At 47.5% G+C, this 27,909-nt stretch overlaps 1 protein-coding gene across 2 annotated transcripts; it reads right to left on the bottom strand.

The window, feature by feature from the left end:
• Positions 1–146: 146 nt before the first annotated feature.
• Positions 147–27,909, bottom strand: PTBP1 (polypyrimidine tract binding protein 1). Of its 2 annotated transcripts, XM_048288213.1 has the most exons (15): positions 27,804–27,891; positions 23,960–23,990; positions 14,216–14,294; positions 13,547–13,719; positions 12,455–12,601; positions 11,348–11,518; positions 10,523–10,633; positions 10,057–10,231; positions 8,743–8,817; positions 7,312–7,457; positions 4,768–4,801; positions 4,176–4,268; positions 3,657–3,873; positions 3,333–3,410; positions 147–3,004 (listed from the first exon to the last, which is right to left on the bottom strand). In XM_048288213.1, exons 1-15 carry the CDS (start codon positions 27,809–27,811, stop codon positions 2,872–2,874), a joined length of 1,671 nt encoding a protein of 556 aa, XP_048144170.1. In that variant the 5' UTR covers positions 27,812–27,891; the 3' UTR covers positions 147–2,871. The 2 variants fall into 2 exon arrangements, with proteins under 2 accessions (XP_048144170.1, XP_048144171.1); XM_048288214.1 differs by lacking the exon at positions 23,960–23,990 and having other exon boundaries at positions 27,804–27,909.

Here is a 27,909-nt window from a genome sequence, read left to right as displayed (position 1 = left end):
CCCATGGCTCCACGGAGACAGGGACACGCACTGCCAGCCCAGAGGGTGCGAAAAGTCAAAGTTATATAAAATGAGGCAGCTGGAATTACATGAGAAGGAAAAATCAGAAGCAAAACAGGCACAATAAAGAGGAGGAAGATCAGGAGTGAAGGATACAGAAGAATTTATTGAAAGCACAAGTACAGACTGGGCACCAACTGCTTCTACAATCTCAACAGGAAATAATGGAGCTACAGAAAGGTACAAAGGTTGTTATAAAATAGTTTTAATTTCATTTCTTTTTGCATTACAAACATTCTTTGAAAGAGGCAATGGAATTCTGATGGTGTGTACGCTTCCCCTCCCCACCCACCTTCCACAATACTGAACCTGGAATTGCTGTTATCAAAATATACAATACATCTGGTCACCATAAAAAACTGGGTTTTGCTGCCCCTCATGTCTTACAACAGGTATAAAAAAATTATAAATATGTACACCCTTAGTTACTCACATTCTTTACATGCAAACACAGGATCCGAAGGGAGCGCCCGCCGTGCCGGGGGCCTGGTTACCCCAATCCATCTGTGATTTGCACAGGACACCCAGAGTGTCCTGGCCGGGGCCCGGCCCCGGGAGCCTCCCCAGAGCTGGGGAGGGTGATGGGGAGCACTGACCAGTTACCCCAGTGCTGCTGTGCTGGGCGGGCTGGGTCCCCTGTGGGAGGAGCGGGTGTTTCACTGGGGAGGGGACGAGCCCAGAGCCATCGAGACCCCCGGCTGTGCCCTCCTGCAGGACGCTGGCAGGGCCCGGGGAAGCTTTGCAGGGGCAGAGCCCTGGCTCCAGCACAGCTCACCCAGATTTAGAGGTACCCAAAAGCAGCTGGGGTGATGCTGTCACCGGGGGTCTTGCCCTCCCCTCAGGGGTACCCAGCACGCCACAGCCCCAGCCGGACCCTCACTCGGACCTCACACGCTTCTCCAGCATAATTCATATCCTTGAGAGTCCAGGGAGGAACTACGGAAAGTTAAGACTTCTCCAAACACTCAGTGCTAGGCAAGTCAAGAGCTCCCATACCAAGCAAGGAAATCAGAACTTGCAACACTAAGACAATTAAAAAACAAACTTTGGTCCACAATTTGCAGAAAAACCCTGAAAAAAAGTACAAGATTCTTGTTATTTTGCATCCGAACAGGTTGCAGGTTAGAGGGAAATGTAAGGCAACATCGGATCACACGGAATAGAAGGCAGAATGGCCCGGGAAAGAGTTGTAAGCCAGAAAAAAAACAAAACAACAAAAACAAAGGTTGTATCATTGGGAAAAACCGATCTGCTGCATTCTACTTTTAATAAATTCCCTTCCTAGAACAACATCTGGGCTTATAGGTTCAAAAGATAAAAAAATCTTTAGCCTGGGTCCTATTCCTTCCATTCCCGAGCTGTTCGTGCTCATTCTCTCACACCCTTGTCTCTGCTCATCCTCAGCCACGACCTCAGCCTGGAAACTACTCCTGCCCTACAGCTTCAATTACAAAACAAAGAAAATAAAGTACAGTATACACGGGTAATACCACAAAGGAGTAAATTTAGATTACGTTTATACCATCTTATCATTCTATAAAAGGTACTTAAACTATTTCTTTTGCATATAAAGAGATTAGAATATTTGGTCAACTGGAAATATTGCTAGGCACAGAGGACAGCAACGGCATCAAAGTATAATACAAGGATTCAAACAAAAGCTCAAATGCTGAAGACATGCTCTAAGAACGATGGCGGAGCTACAGCAGCCTCGTTAATCTCCAATTAGGGGCACAAAGGTACCTCTTGCAGGCACCTTTCTAATTGTGGGGTATCCAAGGATTCTCCAAATCCTAGCCAAGCATTTAGGTATATACACAGACAATTTCGACAAACTCTGATTCATCTTCACAAGTGTCCCACAGCGGCTCTTTTGTCCCTCACCGATGCTCTGTGAGGGCAGAGCCTGCGGGCTCGCTCCTGACACTGGAATGTGATTTGGCCTTGGGAATGCTCCCCCACCCACACTTTTGCTCAGCCACAAAGGCTCTCAGGTAACTCCCACCTGAGTTTGCAGGTGGCAATGACCCACGAGCAGACTGGGAAGTGGCACAGGGCAGACGTGGAGATGGAGACACGTGCAGGGCAGCGGGGAATGACTGCCCCGAGTCACAGCCCAAAATTTCCTTTATCCACTTTGCCAGTTCCCCCAGCTGATCGTGAGCCAGAACCACTCCCCCCTCTCAGCTCTGCCCATCCCCTCCCTGCAGCTCAGATGTTTTCCCCAAAGAAGTAGAAGGTTTAAGGCACAGGACAGCAGGTGCACAGGTAAGGTGGGATCAATGCAACCGAGTGTTGTGCTGGGCGGGTTGGGAGCTCCTGGTCACCACAATCCTGACTCCAAGGCGCTACAGTGAATTCACACAGTGGTTTTAGGTCTTTCAAGGCATGGATGGGTAAGGAAATTAAAAAAAGGCATCAATGTGAAACCTGATAAACTTGTTGGGATCTGCTTTTTGGGGGAAGAGGAGCAGGAGGGGAGGGGAATTTCCCAGAGCAGGTTCCATAGTGTAAACTTGAACTTGTGATTTTTATTGGAACAGTCAAGATTGTTACCCATCACCGCAAGGTTAGCAAGAGGAATTAAAATTAATTTTCTTTTTTTTTTTTTAAAAACCGGTAAACTGATTTCTCTTTAAAAAAATAAAATCTCTGGTCTTTTAAGGTCACTTCAGCTGCATTTTTAAAGTGGCTTTTTTTTTTTTTTCTGGAATGATGGAAGTTGAAACCCTGGTGTTCAGCCTTTTAAGGTCAAGGCTGAACCCCAGAGGTTTTAAGTCAAGTCCATTTTTACTCAGGCCTTCCCAAGCTCTAAATGGTGGACTTGGAGAAGGACACGCGCAGGTGATGGTTCTCCCCCAGGTCATGATTGTGGAGGTCAATGAGGGACTGAATGGCTTCTTCCACAGAGCCCATCTGGATCAGAGCCATTTTACGGTCCTTCCTGACAAGACACAAGTTTCAGGCACGTTCAGTTCCATTGCAGGAGTTTCCCCAGCTTGATCCAAGTTCTCCCATCCAGCAGAGAATTAACCCCCTGGGTACCCGCACCACACTCACTCTTTAGAGGGGTGTCTCTGTGGCAAGCACACACAGTCCCTACTGCTCACTCAGTGCTCAACCCAAGGGTACTCAGGAATTCTTTATTCCAGAGTCAAACACTGTTAGTAAGGATTCTGCTCACCTTTGAGCCTTTTACTGGAACCAAGTACTTCCACCCTTCCCATATGAAAACCCCAGAGTAAGGAGAGGACATAACACAAAACACTTACTGGAAGAATTTGAATCCTTTGACCATCCCACCATTGCTTGAAAATAACATTTTAAGGTCTTCTTCAGTTACTGAAGGTCTGAAACAAACAGTTTTCCCAGTCAAATGGACATTGACAGAACAAATTTATCTCAAAAAACTAATTCTCATCAGAGACTTCTCTAAATTCCCTACCAGCAGCCTCTTGGTGTGGCAAGGCAATGGAACAGGGAGCTGGGTGAGCTCTCCTGGCAGCAGCACAGAGCTGCCTGTGCCCACCCTCACAACCGAGGCTGCAAACACCTCAATACTCAGCCAAACAGGAACTCTCCCTGCAGATACTTACGGAATATTGGACAGATGAAGAGTGGCAGAAGGGGGAAAGATGTTTTGGAAATTTTTGGAGCCTGGTTTCTTGAAACGATGTAGAGGAGAAGTCCCATAGTCCTTGGTCAGGCCGTGGTCCTCCTGGTTCTCACGGGGCAGCTGCACTGTCTGGTGCTTGGACAGCGTGATACGGATTGGCTTCCCGTGGAGCTTCTGCCCATTCAAGTGGCTCATGGCTGCAAGGGGGAGGACAGACCTGACTGCAGGGTACTTCAGTTTTGTTCAGACATGAATCCAAGGCCAGAATTTCTCTGCCCTCGCAGACACTGCACCCTGCAGGGTCCCTCTGCCTCACTGCATTGCCTACTTCCCCCTCGCACCCACGAGCCACCCCTGTCCCAGAGCAGCCCCACAGACACACCCCCCGAGGCATGGATACATTTGGGTCTTCTGTTGGAAGAGAAGAAAGTGCCAATATCAAAGCTTTAAGTACCCCTTTTGTCCCTAACTGCTCAGAGTCTGATCCTGCCAAGCTTACCAAGCTGGGCCTGATTCCCATCAGCCATCTGAACCAGGGCATTATCTTTCTTATTAAATAAAATCTTCACCCTCTGCACATCACCATAGACTCCTTCAAAGAGGGAGGAAACAAGAACAGTCTTAGGTAGGGAAACAAAAAGTCTCATTCAACTTAACATCAGCTAATCAATCCAACAGCAAAAACATCCATTCCCAACCAGAACTGATCTCATTCCAACCATGGCTACGTATTCTGCTCTAATTAAGGGAATTCTTATATAGCAGAATAATAATGGAACAATACATTAAAGAAAAGACATTGGGTTTCAGCAAAAAGCCAAAATCTTACTGCCAGAAGACTGGACAATTTCGCATGCTCTCACCATTTAAAACTCTTATCAAAGACATGCAAAGCAATAACCCATGCAGAACTGAACCAAAACCAAAGGCAAACTAAATTAAACAGCAAACTAAGTAAACAATGTAAAACCGAAATTATGCATTCAAAAAATAAAAAAAAGCAAACTGCAAACTGTACATTTCTGAAGTATCAAAAAGTAATCTCAAATAAATGAAAAACAAGGTAATAAAAAGTGTGAATAATAACATACCGAAAAGAATAAAGAGGCATTGGGGTGTAACTCTCTTTAGAGAACAGCAGAGCAAGGCAGCGGAGGGACAGGGAAGAGGTAAGGAATCGAAGGGGAGAGCGAGGTTGCACAAATCGTCCACAACGAGGAAGGGCAGAGTCCCCGCAGGAAATGGCGAAATTGGTTGATGGATGATGAAGTTTTCAAGATGGTTAATATTGAAGGGCAGGTTGGTTTCCGAAGAGCAGGGTTTGTTTTATATTTTTTTTTTTTTTGGAAGGGGAATGTTTTTATTTTTTTGTTTCAAGCAACAACAGGAAGCAGAAGTACCGTGCAGTCAGTTGGCAAAGAAATTCCGGATCGGGGGAAGAAAAAAAATTCAGGGATGGGGAGAAAAGAAAAAAGTAGCAAAAAACACAGGTCAGTAAATACATAAGGAATATGTAGTGTTCCATCAGTCAGATTTATAGAATTCTACATACAATAACTTGCTTACAGAAACAGTTAATAGGTTTTACCTAGTGGAACACAATGATAAAGAAAAGGCATTTTTACTTCAGATATACAAAGGAGTAAGAGACAGTATCCCCCCAGAGTGACTTCCACAGGCTGCAATATCCAATTCAATTGCAATGGCATTCCCTAAAATTTGACTAAAAGTATTTCCCCTGTTTACAGTTAATGACTTCATGGACCAAGTCACAAACAGCTTCATTTGCTGCTTTGGGGTCAGGGACTGCAGGAAGCAATCCATACCACAATACTTGGCTGGAAAGAAACAAGGAACGTCCACCTTGGGTACCAGCCACTGCTTTAAACAAACAGATCATGCAGATGAGCAGCTATACTGCCACAAATCCCACTCCAAGGTCTGCTGGAAGCGCTCAGATAAAGGAGCTGGTACCTTGTTTGCAGAGGACTGTTCCCTTCCCGCTCCGTGGCCTGACCTCACCGTACAGAAACCGAAAGTACTGGGTCACCACAAGCTGAGATGTGTGAACTGCTCCCACTCTTGTGGAAGAAAAAATGGAGCCATTTCAGCTCCCATGATTCCCACTCAGGAAAACCCCATGGCAGAGGAGTCACTCCAGGCAATACTGTCTCTTTACTAACTGGTTGTGGCACAGGTAAGTTTCTACAACACTGATTATACAGGCAGTGGAAAAAGTTTCATGTCTGTTAGTTCACAGCTTCAGTCCAAGTCCCAAAGTCTCTCTAGCCCAAAGACAAGCTGGATGGAGAGTGAAGAGCTCCTCAAAAAAACCACAGGGCATGAAATAACTGCTTGCTCCTGCCTAAACAGAGCTGTGAGAAATCTGAGAGGTGCAGCACAGCCCCTTGTCCTGCCACTGCCATCCAGGCACCCAAGAGCATCCCCAGAGCAGTGTCACACTGAACAGGAATAATGATGCCAGCAATTATCAGGACTTATGGTGGAACAAGCCACAGATGAGAGTCCCTGGAATGGCAGAGCAGTTTCCAGGCAGCATGAGCAGCAAATCCCAAAGCTGTTCCACAGCCCCTGCTATTATTTCATGCCCTGGAGAGAACAGCAATGACAGGTAAGAGCAGTCTGAAACATGATCCAATTGGTTCACCTCATTAAGAGTTAAATGTTTTGATCATTCATCACATCCAGGCTTCCCCTTTGATCCAAAGAGGTTTTGTGGTGACTCTGCCATCACTGGTAAGGTTTACAGCTTTGCAAAGTGCTATTAACGTGTGTGCACAGTCCCACCAGTTACAGCTCCTCAGCAGAGCCCCATCACTCTGCTGAACACCAGAGGTTCTACACTTTCAATCCAACCAGATCCAGGGGCTGACTGAAGGAAAATCCAAGCCCCCCGTATCCAATTCCCTTATGGTGCTGTCTTTCATTAAACAAGGTTTTTGTTCAAATATTACTTGCTTTATTTTTAGAGAAACCCCAATATTTCAACTCACTCAGTTAAGTAGAATTGAAAATGTAAACTGTGAGCTGTTAAAGGGTTTAGCTAAGGAAAAACTTCCAGGAATCCTGGAAGGGGGAAATGTGCAAGCACATGGCAGAGGAAATACTGCACAGGTACAAGGTCAAGCTAGCAGGGATCCAGACACTACACAGAAAGAGCAAAGGTCAGCATGAAGCCTCTCTGTAGTTCTGAATTAATGTATTAAAAACTACAGCATGCCAAGGAAAAGGAATGGACATGGCTATTCTGTGACCCAAATGACACTATTCCATGGGAATGGTGGGGAGACTCCACACAGAAGAGGGAGGAAGGGACAGGCATTGTAGTCTCTGGGGGACAAGAGCAGGCAGGCAGCATCCTTGGCTTAGAACCAAGGAAGAGCAATTTCAATCTGAGATGGACTTTCCCATTTCCCTTCAGCAACTAGAGTACTGCTCTGCCCTGCACCTGGGGCTGTCAGAGCATGGCAGCGGCTGCTCTAGCGGTGCCGCTTCCTTTGGATACAGCGGGATTTCACTTTCAATGAATTTCAGCCCAATCTGTGTTCAGAAAGTGAAAGCAGAGATAACAGGAAGGAGAAAAAAAAAAAGAGTAAAGTTAGGACTGCACTAACCTCTGGGATCAGATTGCTAACCAGCAGCACGGAGTGCCCTGTCCCAGACAGGCCGGGAATGGCAATCCGCCCTGCTGCAGCCGCCGCAGCTGCTGCTGGAATAGCCAAAGGAGCTAGTGCTCCAGGAACACTTGGAACTGTCAGGCCTGGAAATTAAAGAATATTAACCAGTAAAGAATTAACAGCATGTACTCTAGTGTATTTGCTGCACCAGAAGGGAGAACAGCACGCCCTCTGAACCATGCAAGTCATCATTCCCAACAATGCCCATGTCATCCTAAGGGCAACAGGAGCCTCTGCTTCTGGTGCTGCAGGAAATGTTCTGGTTTCTAACAGGATTTGCTCTTGCAGTGCCTGGTGCTGAGCAGGTGCCTCAGCAATCTCGTGCGTGTTTCACAAGCAGCGGACGAGCACAAAGCCTCAGCTCTGCTGTGCAGGGCAGGTGTCACACATGGGGCACGGGGAGGGTCCGTCCAACCAGGGCATGCACAATGTGCTCTCACCACGCATGCAACCACCAGGTACCCTGTGCCACCATCACCCAGCTCTCCTGAGTGGGAACCACTGCAGCTGGATTTACAGGCATTCCTAGGCAGCTCCCAGTACCAGCTGGCACCTCCTGTACCGGCCCTCCAAGGCCAAGAGGAGCTTTAGAGCTCAAGGAACAACTGCTAGTGGTCAATTCCATGGATTACTCCTCCCAAAGCAGCCCTGCCTATTTCCTCAGCAGGGCTGGATGTTACCAAAACAACAACCCCTCAACAGCCCACTCTGTGCTTGTTTGTCATAAGCAAGGAAATTCCATCGTGTTCCCAGAAAGTCAACATGGCTTGGAACGCTGAGAACCCCAGCAAGGCTTGTTTAGGCTGGCACTCCAGTGAGCGTGTTCAGCACCTCAAGTTTTCAGACTCTTGGCTACTTCTGGAAGCAGCAATGATCTGTTACCTACAGCATGAGCTGTGAACTTCGAAGTGCAACTGTCCTAGCACATGTAATCAGTGTCATGATTAAATACCAGCTTTCTCAAAATATTGAAGAAAAAAATGGACAGATTCCTTGCTTCTGACTACATTTACAGCTGTCAAATAAAGTTCCCAACCTTTGTAATCACATGAGGAAATTCAAAGCACAAGAACTTCTATCTCCTCACCATCTCCCCAATTATTTCAAAGCCTGCCTTTACTGTTTCTCCCATCCTGCTTCACGTGTTTTCCTCCCATCACCAGGACATTGCCCAGAGGTGCTGCAGCTGCACACGGCATTCCTAGCTGAGGTGATGTACTGAATCACCAGGCCCTTCCATGTCCAAGTGCCAGCATTTAGAATTTACATGGCTAACCTCAACAAAAACATCACTATTTTGCTTTAAAACATGAAGATGCTTCAGCAACAGAAAACCTACATAAAATGACAACTTACGAAATACAGTACCTGTAGCCTGAGGAATGGCAAAAGTAGGAGGAAAGCCAGCTCCTGCATATGGAGGAGAGATTATTCCTGGGGCACCTGGGAAAGACATACACATTATACAGAGATGCCTTAACAGCAGGAAAACTCTAAACTTCCCAGAACTACAGAACATTCAGAGTTGAAAGAGACCCACAAGGATCATCTAGTCCAACTCCTGGCCCTACACATGACAGACCAAACAATCCCACCACGTGCCTTGGAGCGCTGTCCAAACGCTTCTACAACTCTGTCAGGCTTGGTGTTGTGACCACTGCCCTGGGGAGCCTGTTCAGTGCTCAGCCACCTTCTGGGTGAAGAACCTTTTCCTAATATCTAACCTAAACCTCCCTAAACTTAGCCAGAATGTCTTGATCTGGCCTTCAACAGAAGCATTTAGTTGAAAGCTAAACCCTAAAATCCAGCCAGCAATTCAAAAATGCCTCTCACATAACAATGAACTTCCAGAGATTACCAAAACAATTCCTGGGCAAACACCAGGTGGCACCAGAGGCAGCGACTGCTGGCACTGCCACGGGATTTGGCACTAATCTGATCCTCAGTGATCATCCCCAAATGTTCCTCCTTACACTCTATTCCAAAATTTTGACCAAATACACCAGGATGACATCCTCCTTCCCTTCTCCTGACACACTGTCCTGAACAAGTGTGCTTGAGATTGCCCAAAAAATCACCAACGAGGGTACAAACAAAAGTTGATTTAATATTAAACTACAAAGCACAACTGATTCATTGGCAAGATTCACTCCCTTTACAAAAGGCAACTAAAGCACAACAAGGGAAAGCAAGCAACAAGAAACTAAACAAAATCCAGGCAACCAAAACAGAAATGAACTGAAAACTACCTAGGGGTGTGTGTGTGTAAAGAAAGTGAAAACAAAGATGAAAAGGAATGTGGCCTAAAGCTTAACAACACCTAAACTTAACACTTAACTTACACCTAAATTTATAGCTTAACCTTAACAATCTTAACAGAGCAGTAACACTTAACAGCATTTAGCCTAAATGGTAACTATAACTTAACCTAACTTCCAGATTTGCTATAGCATATGCACAAAGGGTATGCACATAGGGTATGAAACAGCCAGTGCAAGCTAAGGCACCTGTGGAAAAATTTCCCTCTGAAAGAGCTGAGGCCAGGCAGTATTTTTGAGGACGAGGCCTAACAAGCATTTCTCAGAGCACACTGCAGTCTGAAAAGTAGCAGGGGGTGGAGGATGCACCACCACCCACCCACCCCAGCTGGATTTGTCCTGTTCCCACCTCCTGAACTCTCACCGAAAGCAGCTGCCATGGTCTGGTCCAGAGTGGGCTGGCTGTCCCCAGAGGGCAGGTCTGGGCGGGTGTAGTCTCTGCTCTTGTCGTTATTGTACTTTACATTGAGACTCGTGAGCTTGGAGAAGTCGATGCGCAGCGTGCAGCAGGCGTTGTAAATGTTCTGTCCATCCAGAGACTGCAAGGAAACAAACCAGTCCTCACCCAAATGCATTCACACCAAGCTCACAGCAATTGCTCTCTGCAGAGTGAAGGTGTTAGCCACCCCATGGCTCCACCTGAGAACAGGTATCTCATGTGGAGACAGCTGTGCTTCATTCAGCCCCTCTGGCAGCCTCCAAGTCGCATATGGGAGCAATTCCCTCCCACTCATGCCCTGTTCTTGGGGTAACAGTGGTGTCAGCCCACCCTGAGCTTGGATTAAACAAGGCAAACCCAATGGAGAGTAATCCAGGTATGCAGCACTCACCAGTTTGGCATGCTGAGCACTCATAGGGTCAGCATATTGCAACAGGGCCTGAAACTGGTGGTTCTTCGTGAATGTGATGATTTTCAAGACTGTACCAAATTTGGAAAAGATCTGTAAAGATATTTGCATATCCTGTTATCACATTTCCAGTAAGATAATTTCATATTGATCTCTTATTACAAGCAGAAACAAAAGTCATCCCTTCAGCCCGTCAGCTTTTCAACTGCAGCACTGAAGGTTTTAAACCACACTGTAGGCATTGCTTGGCTGGCATCATGGCATCAGCCTAGAACACATCAGAGTGACTGAACTGCACCCTAAGCAGAGTTTGTTTATTCTGGTTTATTAAACAGGAATATTCACAAACACCTTCACGAACTCAACCTCTTCCAGGAATTTCAGGAATTCTTAAATGCAGTCAAGCTTGCATTTTAAACATTAAGATAACGTTAAGCAATCACAGCAGACAGAGGGAACTTTCCAAACTGGCCACTGCCTAAATAGCTCCTGGACACAATTTGTTTCCCAGGCCCTGGCAAAAGGATGAGGAGCAGGTACTGTTGCTAAAACCTAAAGATAACCTGAAGAACTGTAATCAATCCAATAAAGTGGACCAGGACTCCAATCTCTGGAAATTAAAATCAGGCAAGAGCGGGAGACCAAAACTAGCAGCATCTCCTGTAGGTGTTTGGTCTCCGGAGAAGTCTGTTCAGAAATTGCATTGTACAAACGCAAACCACAAAATTTGCAACTACAGCAATACACCAGTTGCTGCTGCCCCTTTCTCCAGGACAATCTTCAAGCAGTTGTGGTGACATGTTTTACCTGGTGCAGAACATCTAGAGTGACAGGGTAGAAGAGATTCTCCACAATGATCCTCAGGACAGGGCTCTGGCCAGCCATCGCCATCCCTGCATCGACGGCCGCAGCCGTGGCGGCCAGCGCCAGGGTCCCGGCCTGCACCTGGGTCACGGCTTGCAGAGCTGCTTGGGCACGCTGCAGGACCAAAAAAAGCTGTTAGACCCACACTTCTGCTTCCAAAAAACACACTGTCAGCTCTCCTTGAGCTCCCGCTCTGCAAACAGCCTGCTGGACTCAGCAGTGAGTGGAACAGCCACATGCTGCTCCCAGGGCTGGGGCACTTTTGAGATAGGGCCAATAAAGACCACCCCAGCCAGTAAGGGCAGAGCAAAAATACAAACTAAATCAACCATGCAGTACCTATGCTATGGCAAAATCTTGCTCAGCATAAACCGATGCAGCAAAATTATCCCATTGTTTAGAAAAAGGGAAAAATGGGGGTCTTCTGGAGTGAAACACTATTTCCAGAATCCTACACAAGCTGACAAGACTGAAAGATTGATGCATATTTGCCACATGGATCCACGAGTGACAAGTGCCTGAGGGTTCTGCTGAGCCCCCTCACATACAGAACACTCGTGGCTCCAGCTCCAACAGCAGCATTCCATCTGCACAGCACCGGATGCTCTGATCCTGATTGGAGTCAGCTCAAGAAGTGAGAGGAGACAAAGGGGATGGTACTGGCAGCCACATCTGACAAAGAGGCACAACACCTGAACTTCTTTCCAGTGTTTCTGTCCTAAAAGGTTGCCAGGAGGGGCTGAGCTGAAACTAGGAACTTTTTCCCATCTGCAGAGCCTGTGGTGCAGAGACCCTTGAGGGCTCAGAGCCTTGAGACCTGCTGGGTTCAGGCACTGCCACCCCAAAGCTGCACCTACCAGCACCAGGCCGTGCTCTACCACAGGCAAGTTCTGCCCCATCAGGGCTGCACTTCACAGAAATCTTTCAAACATTAGAAACAAACACCCTAAAGCACCAGATGTTACTCAAGCCCCTGGATCTCAAGCCAGCAGCAGAGATCTGGCTGTGTGTCCGCCCTCCCTGGGATTACAATGCAGAGAACAAACTGACTGCTTGGTTTGGAGAGTTGTCTGTCTTCAGCTCCTTGTGGTTGGAGAACTGGATGTAGATGGGCTGACTCCGGAGCACCGGAGTGACTGTGGTGTAGTAGTTCACCATGGTGTTGGCTGTCTCCTCTGTGTTCATCTCTATGAAAGCCTGGGAAGTGAAACCCAACACGGACACATCACACCAGGACAGCACCAGGTCACCCCGAATCTCTGGCGCAGCCGTAACAGCTTTTCAACAACTGCATTTACACATGTTTTTGTACATAGAACTGTTTAAAAATCAACTGTAGGTAAAACAAATGAGAATCTTCCCTCTCCAGACTGACTTAATGCAATGCTTCAGTCTCACCCTAAGATCTCCACGCTATGTGTACTTAGACATAAGTGTCCGCAAGAACACAAAAATAGAGCAACAATCCAGACTCTTCACTTCTCTCCAGGGTAAGAAGCCCCCTCACTGCTCCACACCCTTAGGGGCTTCTCTCTCTCAAAAGAGAAACATAAGGGATTGTAGCAAGTCACTGCAGTAAGCACTTGCATATAATCACACCACGCAATTTATCAGAGGCACCTTTCCATAATTAAGATTAAAGACATTATTTTAAGCAATGATTAAAGTTGGCTTGCTTTTTTTTACTCCTTAATTTGCAAGACAATTTTAGTTACCAAATTAGTGCACACCTCCTGCATTACTCAAGAGTACTTCAGCCTTACCCAGCTCATTTACTACATCTGGAAAGGTGTCCTCAATATGCCACGTTACACGGTGGTAACTCGGCTGTCAAGCAAGCCTGAGTGAAAAAGGCCAACTCATGGCACTGCTGTCCAAATAATCCCTGGCCTGCAATTTCCAAACCAGGCCTAACGCTAATTATAAGTGACAACCTGTAATTATGGACTGAGCTCCTTCTGCAGCCTGAAAATGGTATTTTCTACAGCCCATGGGATAATCACAGAAAAGTAAAATAAGAGTATGCAGAAGTTATTGACTCGTAACACACAGCAGTTGTTTAAACAACTTGGAGCTGGTTTCCTGATGACAAACTCATCGAGTCTTTGACACAATCCATGCTTTCAATTATGGAGACAATACCTGGTTTTTTCCTTTCAACATCAGAAGATTGGTGACCTTGCCAAAGGGTAAGCCCAAAGAAATGACCTCTGCCTCCGTGACGTCACTGGGGAGCTTGCGGACGTGGATTACTCGGGATGGGATCCCGGCACTTCTGTTATCACCTTTGAACTTCTTGCTGTCGTTTCCATTAGCTGTAAGAGGCAAGAGTTACTGCTGATGAGAAGGGTCTGGAAGAAGAAGCACACATTTCCCACTGCTGACACACAGACTCTGCTCCCAGCCAGTCACTGCACTATTACAGAGAAATTCCATAGTCTAAGTTAACTTGAGTCTGAAGACACATGGTTTTATTCTTTTTTTCCCCCAAATTACATGATGGGAGGGACATAGCCAAATGCCAGTGCAATGGAATCAATTCTCCAGTGGCCATTTCCTAGTTTGTGTAAAGCACACACCTACCCATCCACATTTTTAGTGGGGGTCTGAGCCACTAACCCCAGATTGATGCTTTATTCCTTTCCACCTGGCCTAGTGTTGTTGAAGTTTATTATTATTATTCAGCACCATCCCACAGAAGGCCTAGTAAGTACTAAAAATGAAGAGACCTTTAAATTATGACTAAGAAGGAAAATCCAGACCTCCTCACAGCACTTATAAATTGCTGTGCTTGTTTCCATGCAATATTACCTGCAGAAGGAGAGTTGCTGCTCATGATAAAGGGTCCGTTAGTAGTAACACAAGGAGAGAAAAGCTCCTCAGCTGCCCGCTGGAAGAGAACAGAAGACAGGTAAACAGACAGCATTTTACTCAATTCTGTCCAGGCACTCCTAAAGCAGAACAATTGAGAGAAAGCTGGAGAGGAGCTGAACACAAGTGTAAGTGAAAACATACTGACAGTGGGCAGTGAAGCTCACCTCCATGAATTAAATATCAGTCAGATCCAGTTTGGTAATGGAGCAGCACTGTTCAGTATCTCTTTTCAGCTCAGCATTAGAGATCTCAGGACTGGAGTGTTGCTGAGTTGTGTGAAGCCACTACACGCAGTGCTGTGCACCAACAGACACCTTCTCCTGTCATACCTGGCAAAACAGGTTTCTGACTACTCCCATCCCACAGGATTTTCACTCTGAAGCTGCCAAAACTGTTTGGGAATGACTTGGCAGTTATGAACCAAAGCTGTGCATTTTGTGTCCCGTTCCTGGAAGTGTTCACGCCCAGGCTGGACAGGGCTTGGAGCACCCTGATCTGGTAGAAGGTATTTTCTGATACAGCATTCCCTGTAAAGTCACCTAAATCACCTCAACTGACCAGGACTAGTCTAGCTCAAGTAGTATGTACAAAAACCACTACTAAGACAAAAGTAAACGTGCCTATGAATGACTTCTTAGCACAATCTATACTTGCATACACAATGCACCTTACAATCAGCACAGCTTAATTTCAAGTAAATTACATGGAAGACTTCAAGTCCCATTGTAAACTGTGAGCAGACAATACTACAGATCTAACACACAAGAGCACTTTCTCATCATTTACACTACTCTTCCACAAAAGTGCTGCACTAAAAAAGCTTTCAACAATAGAAAAAAGCACAGAGCTCATCCCTGCCTCAGCAGCTCCCACCCACCTCGATGGAAACGTACCCCGCTCCACACCATGGCACCAGAAACCCTTATCTTCCACACGCCCTGTATCTGGTGGCACCTGCAGAAACGGGAGCCATGTAACAACAAAAGCTCTGTGCACTCCCCCAGCAGACAGGCTGAGAAAGTAGGTCACTGAGAGCCCCAGAACACCCAGCTACAGACACACCGTTTGGCTTTTTTTCTTTCCCCCTCAAATCTCGAATTTCTCGTTTGACTACTCACTGCCAGTTCTTCAAAGAGGCTTCAAGGACTTTGATGTCCCGAAGATGAGAATTAGGCCAGGTTCCAAACCGCGGTTCATGAGCTGCTGCTGGTCACCTGCAAGCACTGACCAGCTCCCACCAAGGCTCTGGCCTCAGCTTCCTCCTCCTCACATGGTGCAGTCATTAAGAATGGGCCTTTTAACAGCTGTTCTAATTAGCACTTCGATTCCTGAGTACACCAAGAGGCAAGCTGGGCTGGGAGGCTATTAGACTGTGATCCCATCCTTTGATGACTCAATTTAAGGCATAATTCCAAGGGTACAAAAAAAATCCTCTGGTTTGCTGTCAGAACACTCTTGTGCCTGCACTGCTGCTGCCACTCCAGGCATGACTTTCTGTGCCACAGCCTGGGATACACCTGATAGCTACTGACAAGAAACACCCATCAAAGCACAGCCCTATCCACACAGTCGGGTGTTTCTGGCTTCATGAAAGCCTTCGCATCAGGCCTTAATGGGACTTCAGTGTTTTAAAACATCTTCTTAAGTATTAACTTCCAGTACAAATTGATGTGTCTGTGCAAACATAGTGGGCAGCTCCTGAAACCCATCATGGAAATGCTGGGAGAACAAGCCACGTATTTGGCTCTCATGGAGGCAACACTAGGAAACTATAAACTGGAAAAACAAGCATTTATACCATTATGGAAAGAATTTAGCTTTCCTAATGGCTTGTTTAAAATAAACATTTTCTTGCATATTTGAGAATTTCCTCACAGGCAGGGATGACAAGGATGTCACTGCAGCCAGGCTCCATGAATCCATGTCTCTTTAAAGAGAGCAATTTCCAATCCACTCCCCTCTTATCTTGGAGACAGCCTATGCTGCCCACTGCGATCAGACCAGAGCCGGGAGGCAGAGGGGGGATGATTGTTCAACATCAAAAGCAGCAGCAGTCAATTTGTAAGCTTCCCAGCTGGAAGTACATGCAAACGAGGAGGGAATACTGCCATGGTTGGAAAACAGCAGTTATTCCAAGGTCTTTTCTCTGCACAAGGAAGTTTATGGACAGTAGTCACACCGAAGTTATTCCCCACATCTCCCTGTGCAGGATTGGCTGCTGAAGTGTGAGGGGAGCAGAGCCCTAAGGAGCCTCAGTGGTCACCCCGTGCTGCCATCCCCATGCTGCACAGGCCAGTCCCCAGCACAAGGAGGCTGCATGAACCATGACTTTTCATCGGCGGGTTGGAGCTGATATCAGATAACCACAGGAAATAGTTGCTTTTTTGGAACGACCAAACTCAAGGCAAGCTGAAACCCAGTTCTCTATGACCGTGCCCACAGTAATGAGCACTCAGCAGCCTCCATCAGCTCTCTGCCCTTACACTGCAGGGATCACCAGTCTCTTTCCAGACTCTTTTCTATCTTTTCTTTCTGTACATGTTAGAAACACTAATGAGTTTCTTTAAAACCATGGTATAAATTCAAATGTTTCATACCAAGTACCCAATTCAGCAGAGGCAGAGGAACCAAAGCAAGACTGGTTGGTTGAACAGGTTTAGAAGAGTTTCTCACCAACAACGCCCCCATTGGGTATTTTGAATTATTCTGGTAAAGACAGTAGAAAAGTTACTGATTCTGAAGTTTTATATAATTTAATCTGGGTTTAAAACAGAACAAACCCAGCCAAGGGCTGTGGGGGTGTTTGGTGATCACCCACATCCACCCACAGCACTGCTTCTCTCCTTGTTACATTCTCTGAGTCTTTTGGGGAGGCCCAGCTGCTCTTCAAGACATGATTCTCCAACTCCCAGTTCCCATCCCTGCTCACAGAGGCATTAATTACACTGACATTTCTGCTCAGCCATTCTTTCACAGCTGGTATTTTTATGACGAGATTAACAGAAGCCACAGTGCACTCACAGCACATCAAATTCCTCGTTTGAACTAACAAATCTCCTCTTCCTGTTGACTGAAAACAACCACCACTTCTGGAGTCACACAGCCAGATCCTACCTAGAGCAGGGTAGGGCTGTTTCCACCATCCAAATCCCCAGTCAGCAGCACACTGGCACCAGGGAAACCCCGCTGGGATGGGTTTCCATGCCAGCAGCCTCCTCTGGCCTGACGCTCCTGACTACAGAAGGCCCCTTGCCCAAGCTGCACTAATTTAATCACACACCATGCTCCAGGCAGCCCTGCTGCCAACAACTCCCTCGTTCCCTTTTCAGACTCAGGGAGAGGCAGGTACAGCTTAACATTTCATATCTCCCCCAGCTGTATTTTTGACCATGCCCCAAACTCTAAGCCTTGCCTTGTTTTAAAGTTTTAACAAGTAAATTCTAAGAGTTTTTAGTCTGTCCAGGCTTTCACAGCTTAAAAAGCAACAGCTCATTTACATACACTACACACTGCCTCACTGCCAGTAGGATTTTACCTGGCTTACAATACTTTGGAATGAGGCCAGAGATTGTCTCAGCTTCTAGCAGCACACCTAGAAATGCTACAGAAATTCCCAGCTGCCCTATATAATCCTTTATCTACTTAAGATACAGCACTTATTTTAAATGGATTACAGTAAGTCAACTGCATCCTGCCTGTGCAAAAGGCTAGAAACAAACACAAACTGAATCACCATAAAAATATTCATTTCAAGTCAAACACATTATATTAATCAACTTTCAGGCAGAAAGCAAAATTAAAGCAATGGCAAAAAGACAGAGCACATAGGAAGGAAGGGGACAATGACCAAAAAGGCCAGAAGCCACAGGCTGGTCAAGCTCAAGATCTACAAAAAGCTTTTTGTCTCCATGGCTCACTGAGGAAACCCTACATAGCAGCAGGATTGCCTCTGGATGCGGAGCACCTTACACTGCTCTGACAGACTAGGGATAGCAGTACCTTTAGAGGGAAAAGGTGGATTTTGGAGGCAAGCAGGCCATCAGCTAACAGGCACTTACAGAAAGCAAAGCAAGGAACAGCAGCACTTGGAAACCCCCCTCTGAAAAGAAATCAAAGGAAACCTGTGCTGCAAGAAGTCAGAGCACGTGGGCACTGTTGTTCTTCACTTTCCTACGTTTTGAAAAATATTGTAGAGCCAATAAAAGACCACTGTAATATTTTCCAAAAAATGACACAGACCACTGAGCTCACAAAAACCCTCTGCTCTGATCAAAGAGGCAAGAAAATGCCTCTGAGCACAGAAGGAACAAGCGGCTCTCATCAGGGGCTGTCCGAGGTCAGTCCCAGAGGGACGCAGGAATGCTCTGATCCTTCAGTTCACAGCTCAAATCTCTGTGAAGAAACTATTAAGAGAAATCCAGTCTGATGACATCATCACACTCATGTTACATTCCAACATTTTTTGCTGAGAGATTCGAGATTCAAGAATGGAACTAAATTTAAACTACTAGGAAGGATGCCAGCTTTCCTTGCCTTCCACCAAAGACTCACGTCCAGCACAGTTCACTTATGTTTCCCCTCTACTCCCCTCTCCTGCCTCCAGCACTCTTTAGTCAGTTAAAGTAGTGTGAAAAACATTCCAATTTGGGTCACAAACAAACCATGAGTCAACTTTTTTTGTGAAACACTTCTGAAGAACATGCACACCTGCATCCCCAACAGTCTCCAGGAAGCTGGGAAGTTAAGGCCAACAAAAAGCAACTCGAAGATTCCACAGCCCGGCACAATGTGACACTGCTCCCATCTCTGTGTCACTCACACACTGGACACACAATTTATCATCTGATCAGAACCAAAGGAGTTTGGATCAATTAAATTCACCAAATTGCTCATGGCTGATGTACCAATTCAAACACAAGAACACATATACCATTAATCAAATTAAGTCCAACCCAGCAGTCAGCATATTCCATGGACACAGTGGATCTGTGGCAGAGGCATCAGCCTATCTGGCAGGCACAGGGGATGCTTATTTTCAACCCATGCTCTGCTCAGCCAACATCAGTCACCTGCCACTTGAGGCTTTTAAAACTGTTACAACCTCCCTCTTGCCTGGACAAGACTGAGGCTGATATCCCTACAAAGCAGCCAATGGCAAGCTCCCCACTGGGATCCCCCAATGGCACACTGGACACACACCCCCTCCTGGCCCCTTTGAAGCTGGGTGAGATGGCCAGAGCATGGCAGCTTCCTCCCACTGTACTGCTGGAAGTGCCAGTACCGTTTCTAGAGGCCACAGACAGGCTCCGGAGTTCCTAAAAGCCACCAGACCCTCTAGTGCTGCACCTGCTCACCCTGTGTGCTTTGGCAACGAGCTGTGTTAGAGCTCGAGCACACACCAGCCTCACAGCAAAGCTGGATCCTCAACCCACTCATCCATCAGCCCCTCCTAACTTTTCTTTCTCAGCTTTGCTGCTATGGAGACACCTCGAGAAACAAACCTGCCCTTTGAGCAAATAAAAGGTGTGGCCAGTTTAAATAGCCCAAAATTCCTAAACTCCAAGTGCTGCAGCAATGCAGTCATGCTGGCTCTGTAGGGCAGCACACACCCAGGCTTTATGATCCACCGCTCCCAAGCTGAAACTTAACTACTCGTCAGCCTTGAGTTTTCAAGTCATTGCCATGGAGCAGAGGGGCCTTGGCAAAGCTCAACAGGAATCCTATCAGGGAGAAATAACCCTGGATGAGTCACTCCAGGAACACAGAACCCACGGAAGGACATTTCTGCCCCATCTGTCAGGGGGTCAGTGGAACATACATGTTCAGCAGGAACTCTCTAAGCAGCACAGTTGCACCTGAACTGCGGCTGTGCAGAGGCAGCACCATGAATGGGATGGCTCAAACACCGGCCCAGCTGAGCACAGCGTTCGGTGTGCTCTCATAGGAAGCTTGAAAGAGTTGTACCAGAGCCATGGGGAACGTGAAATTAAGTAATGCTTCCTCTTCTTGCTGGTGTGAGAAGAAAACAAATGCGGCACCAAGACACCTTCGTTTTCAAGTCTGACAATACCTGAAGCAGATGTCAGAGACCAGACTCCATCCCTACAACTTACAGGTTTTAAAAGGTGCAGTTGAGTAAGTTCACGTGTATTAAATATTTTCCTTGTTTTTTCTAAATCATCACAGATGGAGGTCAAAGTAGGCCTGAGGTTTAAATCCAGTATTTCCTAAAACCATTTTATTAACAGATATATGACCTGAAGACCCAGGTGGCATAAAGCAGCATGCAGCACTCCCAGGCGAGATGGAGCTGTTTGGCACACTCAGGTGACCCGATGCCGCCCAACAGCCACTGCCATCCGTGTCCCCTGCCACCGACATGTGGTTCCCATGTGTGCTCACGCCTGACAGGGAGGCCACAAGAGCCAGCTTGTTGCAGCCTCTAACTAAAGCCATAGGAGGGGACTGGAATTTCCTCACAACATTCTTGGCCCACTGCCTGAAGCCATAATTACTGTTCCCATGGCAAAGATCCTGGCTTCACCACAAATCACTTCTATGCAGTCAGCCTGTATCACACTCCAGCAAAGCCTGTTTTAAAAATTAACTTCTCAAACACCACAGAACTGCACTTTTGGTTTCTGGAAGGGCAATCTTTTGAGCAGAGCTTCACTTAGCCAAGAAACTATGGGATTATTCAGCACCTAAACTATTCTGAGACTTTTCCAATCACCAAAATGCAATTTCACTTAAAGAACAGCGACGTGTCACAGTTCATCCTCTCTCTAGTCCTGCTCAGACTTCAGAGTGTGAAGAACAGTGATATCCAGGGAAATTAAACAAAGGGCAAGAAGACACAACAGAGAGAGACCTTGATCAGACTACTTGCAAGAGGCAACTGCAGGGTGAAAGAGCACCTCAGAGCTCAAATACAGTGCCTCCATCTTAGGGCCAGACTTTCTTGCTTTTCAGACAGCAGTGAAATTATGGGAAGGAGTAAGTCTTAGATCATGTGTTTCTAATCTGCAGGACATTCCAGAAGGCTGTGCATCAGGAAGCCCCACACCAGAATGGCAATGAGCTTCCTAAACAAATTCACACACTTTAAACTGAGGAGCTTGGAATGGCTACTACAATTACACCTGATTAAAAACAAGACCATTTAGGCAGTACAGTGCTCAGAGGAGTAAGCCACTAGGACAACCTGGGGGCTTCTTAAGTTAAAGAAACTAAATTTAATTAAGACCTCGAAAAAATTAATAGGTGTGTGTAAATACTCTTAACATGTAAATTAAGGATGTGAGAATAAAAAAAAAATATGCCAGCAGCCTGCCTTTTAAAGCAATAATGCGGAGCAAACTGAAAAAAAAGGACTTTATGAAAGTCCTCAATTTCCAAGTTAAGCACGGCACTCACAGCACAAAGATGCCAAGAGGCCACTGGGAGTTTGCTGTGACACGTTGCTCAGCAGTGGTTTGAGTCACAGGCACTTTTCCTACTTGTCTGAGCCAGCTTTGGGACATTCCAGTCACAATATCTGATCATGGACAAGGTTACTGGGGGCTCAGTAGCATGTCTCTGAGCATGGCTGACAGATTTTGGGGACTGTCATCTTCCAACAACCTAACAAATCCCTACCTTCTGTGAACCATTGCTATCTTCTGTGCACATAGACATCAGGAATGAGTGCATTTACACCTCAGATTAAAAACAGTTTTCCAGCTGCAATCTCTGTGTGTGATTAGATAGCTTAGCCAGGAAGCTCTCCTGAGCACGGGTGACAGAATGGACACCCCAGTCCGTGCTGGATCCCAGAAGCTGTCTGACATGGCTGACACAGGCAGAGGATGGGAGCACAGAAGTTTCACTTTGCTCTCAGATACACACAGACTCCAATTTACCTACAGAAACCCACGACATGTTACACCCAAGCACTAACGAAGGGAATTCTGTAACAAGAACTACACCTGCATACTCAATGACTTACTTAAACCCAATCAGATAATGTGGCTACAGCAAAAATCAGTTGAAAACTTACCTTTACCAAGACGATTCAGCTTTCGTGCTTGCTTCTGCCACTCTTCAAATTTTGATTCAACTTTCTTTAAACCTGCCTCGTCTGACTTTACAAGAAACCTCATGTTCCATGCACAATTCAGTCTCACCACTCCCTCCCTGTTTGACTGGCACAGCCGTGGGTACGATGCTGTCCCACGTCAGGGGTGAAGGCACTCAGATGGGATTGCTCCCAGTCCTCATCTGAGCCATCTGACCGGAACTAGGGACTGGAATCCCTCCAGATGGGAGTAATGAGGCAGGCAATCCCACACCCCAAAACTCCAAGATTCACTGAGGACTACAACTACAGTTTCAGAAGCTTCCTGGTCAAGTTTAGTTATGTAAAACCACTTTTAAAAGTTACAAATTACACATTGTTAAAAACCAGGGGACCTTAACCGACATTAATCAGTTTACCAGCAGACCTTGTATCAAACTGCTCTGGGGATGCCTTAGTCCACCTTTCATAATGGCTATGAACTATTAACCAACCTTATTTGTCCAGGCTCAAGCCTCTCCTCCTCGCATCCGAAGGCAAACTGAGCTCCTTGCAGCAGGCAGCATATCCACCCGAACCAGACACTATCATTAATTCAAATTTGAGATTCCCGTAGGGGAAGAAGTAGAACTGACCTTTTCCCCCCAGCTGCTAGAGCCCCTTCAGACCCCAACACACTACCAGGCTGTCTGTGCTTAACACAGTTCATTCTGTATTTCCAACACAAAAACTTTGCTGGCCAGCAGCACTTTCTGTGTGATGCTCCTACCCCATTCTGTAGGGCTGCTGGTGCTTTCAGCGCACCAGCTCCGCTCCACATCAGTCCCATCCCACAGCATCGCTTCCCTGGCCCTTCCAAGCAGCCACTCGTGGCTCTCAGTCACTGGCAGCCCTCGGTCACTGGCTCCCCATGTGCCGCTTGGCCGCACTGCCGATGGCCAACACATACACACAGGGCCGAGTTCACTGCAGTCCTGACCCCAGAGCTACAACATTCACCAAATCAAACCCGAACCCTTCAGCCCACTCTGTCCTGCCCATTCCGGTTCGGCATTTCACGGGACCAGTGCTGATCCTGTGAATGCGACGCCTGTTGCCACCCGCGGCTGATAAGGAGCCTCCTGTCAGCACTTTGAGTTTAGGGCTAAGGCTGCACTTTGCAAACCTGAGACTAGAAGGGCAAAGGTCATATTTACTGTACTCACAGGAGATAAAAATCAACTGCTAAACCCTCCCTTTTTGTGGCAGAAGGATTTTTGACATATAACTGAGCAGGAATTCACACAAACAAAGGAAATGGAGTTCTCCAAAGGAAAAGGACCAGTTTCTTCATGGAGAAGTATTGTCTAGCACACAAGTAACAAGCATCGCTTGACATTTTAGCAGGGGAGAGGGCTGTTTCTAAGTGCAATCAAGTTGATAATCAATGCCCAAATGCCAAGAGCTAAATGCTAAGCCATATTATAACTTTTAAATGCACATGAAACTGAATTACCTTCTGGTTAAAACCAATTTACATGGTACCAGAAATAACCCTTTACAGCTGAAGATCTACATTTGGTGAGGCTAAAACTAGGTCAGATGCTGAGCAGTGTAAAAAGAGAGAAAAAGTGAGAAGTGCCTACCTTTGTACCAACTGTTATATCTTGGACAATGCTGTAGAAAAAAGAAAGAAAAGGATTAAAAAAGTTAGATAGGTTTGCCACAAAAATCCAGCATAGTTTACAGTAGTAAGAAAAAAGCAAGTCAAAGTGCACAGTTGTCTTTGCAGGTGAGCCAAGGACAGTTTATACAAAGAAAAAATATTAGATGGTGATGGTGGAGACCCAAGACCCAGCAGTGCCAGAAAACTGCAGCTCTCCCACTTCCTACGGCAGCACCTGCTCCTCCTGCGAGGGCACGGGGTGGGAGTGAACCCCCCCAAGCCCAGCGATGTGACCTCGACTCTGACCACATCAAGAGGAAAAGCATCATGAGTCAGCTCCGTCACCAACATCCCCCTCTGAGGTTCCTGTCCCCGACACACAGAGAGCCCCTGCCAGGCTCTAGCGTGGCTGAAGAGACCAACACCAGAGCTCCAGTGGTCCCAGGGGCAGAGCCCAGCTGTGCCCCAGCAGAGCAGGAGCCCTCAGGCCACACCAGCACTGCCAGAGCAGGGCTAGACCAGCAGCATGCCCAGAGGTCCAGGCAATCCCAAGCTGGGGTAAACCCTCCATAGAATTCCTCTATCAACTCCACAAAAAAAGTTATTAAACTCTACCTTAGACACTTAAGCCTCCTGAAATGAAGATTTTCTGATTAACTAAGATGAAAAATAACACCAGCTGTACCTCAAGCAACCCACACCAGCTCCTGTCAGCACTGAACTCTCTACACCACAACACACCCCTCCTTTGCAGCAATGTCTTCCACCAATGCAGTCAGAATGGCTTGCATATGGCCTGGCATGCTGGACCTGGGTGATCTTCCAGAGCCTTAGAGCACCTCCACGTTACTGTTTTGTGGGAGCACTTCAGACAGCCTAAGATTTCAGTTATACCCTTGCACTGGTGATTGCATTTTTTTTGTACTTAATTCCAACCCCCTGTAAAGCAGCAACACAAAACAGAGAGCAGAAATGACCCCTTTGGACTGCCATGGACAAAGCCCTGCCTGGTTCAACTCCTCTCAAAGAGCTGCCTGTAATTCCAGAGCACAGGATGCAGCAATGGCCGCCTGACTGACCTGCAGCAGCTCCACAGAGCAGGGGGACACACAGTAGGCAGGGCAGTCCTTCTTGAACCAGCAATATGAAACCTGAAGTACTCAGCTCTACACAGTGATTTAATGCGAAAAAAACTTGCATTTACTAGTTCTTCCTTGCCCCCCCTCCTGCAACAATTCCTAACTTGCATCAAAGTCCTGCCTGATCTCATTAGGCTGCTCGAATGTCCCCAGCTCCACAAATGAACCACAGCCCCAGGACGAGCCAGCTCAGCTCCTCACACTTCCTCTTCCCCCCAACCTGCCATGTCATCATAACCCAGCGCTCTGCAGCTGGAGCCACAGCCCGGTCCAACGGCTGCTGCGGGAAGCCACGCGATAGTTCCGTATTTTCCAGGGGAAGTCCTCGGAGAAGGCCGTATCCGACGCCGCTCCGTGAGCCCGGCGCTGGTCACCCACCAGGCAGATGGGTTGGCTGCACTCGAGGGTCAGCTCTAATGAACTAATGAAACCCATCTGCATGGAGCAGTTCAAGAAACCAGCATCCCTAAACACAGCACACATTCCTCAGCTAACACACAAACACTAATCCAGGCATTTCCAGAACCTTAAAAAAACTACTGCCAACAAAGCACAGTAAGAACAGGGAATGCCCCACATTTCCCAAACTCTCAAACTTACCCCAGAGCAGTTTCTCCCACTTCCTGTTCCTCCTGTGGGCCTCTCACACAGGAAATGTTTTACATAAAGTGCCTTACCAGGGGATGGCATTTAGAAGTATCCAACAGGAAGAGACATTTTATTTGCCAAGAACTATTGATTCCTGGAATATTGTTGTAGCCCACTTGATAACGCATACCACAGGAAACAAGCTCCAACGGTATTTCAGAATTTTTATTCAAGAAACATGCAATGTATTTCCAGTTCATATACCCCCTCAGTAAATTATCCCAAGCTTCCTTTTCCTGTCCTGCACATCAGCCCTCAGGAGGGGATTAAAACTTCTCCCAGTTCCAAAAGAATAGGCAAAAAAGCCCTTCATAAAAATTATTTCTTCCCATGGAATAATGGGATAATTCCTACGCAATAAGAGGAAAAATTAAGCAGCACCAGTAAAACCTCCAGGTCATTTTCCAAAGTAACACTGCCCATATGGACTCCTCACATGTTTTAACAAAGCAACTTATTCAAAGGGGATCATTCGGGCACAGCTCAGGATCATTTTCAGGAGAATGAGATGGGAGCAGCCTTGAGCTAGGGGCCACTCGCTGCCAACTCGGCAAAAACCTAAAACCATTTTCCGAAGCAGCTTTTGAAGTTCCAGCAGGACACAGGAGATACTTTCACGGGGCAAACGGATCCTGCACCGGGATCTCCAAGAGACGAGGGGGAACTGAGACTCGCATGTTACACTACAGCGTCTACATTCAAATAGCAACTAGTTTAACATGCACAGAACATCCGCCTTCCCTGGAACTACAGCTGATAACAAACCGATTTTTGCCACTAGAATGTGTGATCTCATGTGCTGAGAATTTGTTGAGTTTTTTTTTTTTATAATATCATTCAACAGTATGAGCAACTGGTTAAAAGCAGCAGAGCGATCCTAGACTGCAAAAATTGTAAGATACAGGATTTTTATGGATTTTAAGATGAAAACAACACTGAGACGCCACCTTTTCAGCGTGTAAAAAAGCCCAGACATGTGACTACGCCCAGACCAGTGTTCTGAGGCAGAAAGCGAGAAGGGACTAATTTGGGCTTCCCGTACTTACGGCTCTGGGAAAACAAACTGCTTACTCGGAGGCCTTTAGAAATATTTTAACTACTGCGCGCTAGAAGAAACAAAAAACCACATCACTGAAAAAAACCACGCCATTCAGGAGAAGAGAAACACGGAGAGCTCGTTTTCGAGAGAGATCCCCTGATAAAACACCCGCTTTAGAGCGAACTCTGCCGCAGAGAGGCCCCGCCGGGCGGTGGTTAAAGAGGAATCGACGCTGCCCACGATAAAAGTTGCGCTCTGGAAACTCCCCGAGTCCCGACGTGCGGAGGGAAGTTTTCTCTCCCGGAGTTGCGCGGGACAACGGGAGCGGGGCCGGGGCCGTACCTGCGGCGCTCAGGTGAGGCGGCGATGGAGCCCTGCCCGCCCTCCTCCCGCCTACGAAACTTGGGCGAGCGAAAACCGGTCACAAAAGGAACCCAGCGAGAGCCCCCCCCCCCCCCGCCCGCGGAAGAGCCAGACAATGGGAGGGAGCGCGGCCGTGAATCACCGCCCGCTGCCCCGCCAGGTGCGCCCGCCCCGCCCGCTCCGCCCCCGCGGGGCCGCGCCCGGGCCCCCCGCCCGCCCCCGCGGCGCTCCCGGCCCACCGCCCCCCCTCCTGGCCCCGACGAGACCCCGTGAGCCCCTCCCCGGCCGGCAGCTCCGGAGCTCCCCTCGGCCGGGACTCTCGGAGCCCCTCCGGGTGGGACCCCCGAGCTCTCCCCGGCCGGGACCCGGGGTGCGGCGGGAGCGCACGCGGGGACGGCCCGCACGAGGCGGCGCGCCGGGGCCGCCTCCGCTTCCTCCGCCGCCCGCGGGGAGAGGTCCAGGGACAGGGGGGGCTCCCACACGAGACTCCCCCGCCTGCCCCGGCCGCACCCGTGGGCCCCCCACAGGTACCGCCCCAGCCCCCGGCGCGGGTCGTCGACCCGGGCGCCCCCGCACCACGGGAGGGGCTCAGCAGCGCCGCTCGTGGCCCCGGCGCGGCGCCGGGCGGGACTCACCCGTCCATTGCACACGGAGACGACCCGTCGGGAGCGGAGTGGAGGCGCCGCAATAGCGGGACGAACGAGACCGCTCCGTGTTATAGACTCACAAAATGGCGGCGCC

The sequence above is a fragment of the Corvus hawaiiensis genome, chromosome 28 (assembly GCF_020740725.1).
Source record: "Corvus hawaiiensis isolate bCorHaw1 chromosome 28, bCorHaw1.pri.cur, whole genome shotgun sequence".
In the NCBI taxonomy this organism is placed as follows: domain Eukaryota; kingdom Metazoa; phylum Chordata; class Aves; order Passeriformes; family Corvidae; genus Corvus; species Corvus hawaiiensis.
The sequence above is the reverse complement of the archived record's forward strand: the minus strand, read 5'-3'. Positions and strand labels throughout refer to the sequence as shown.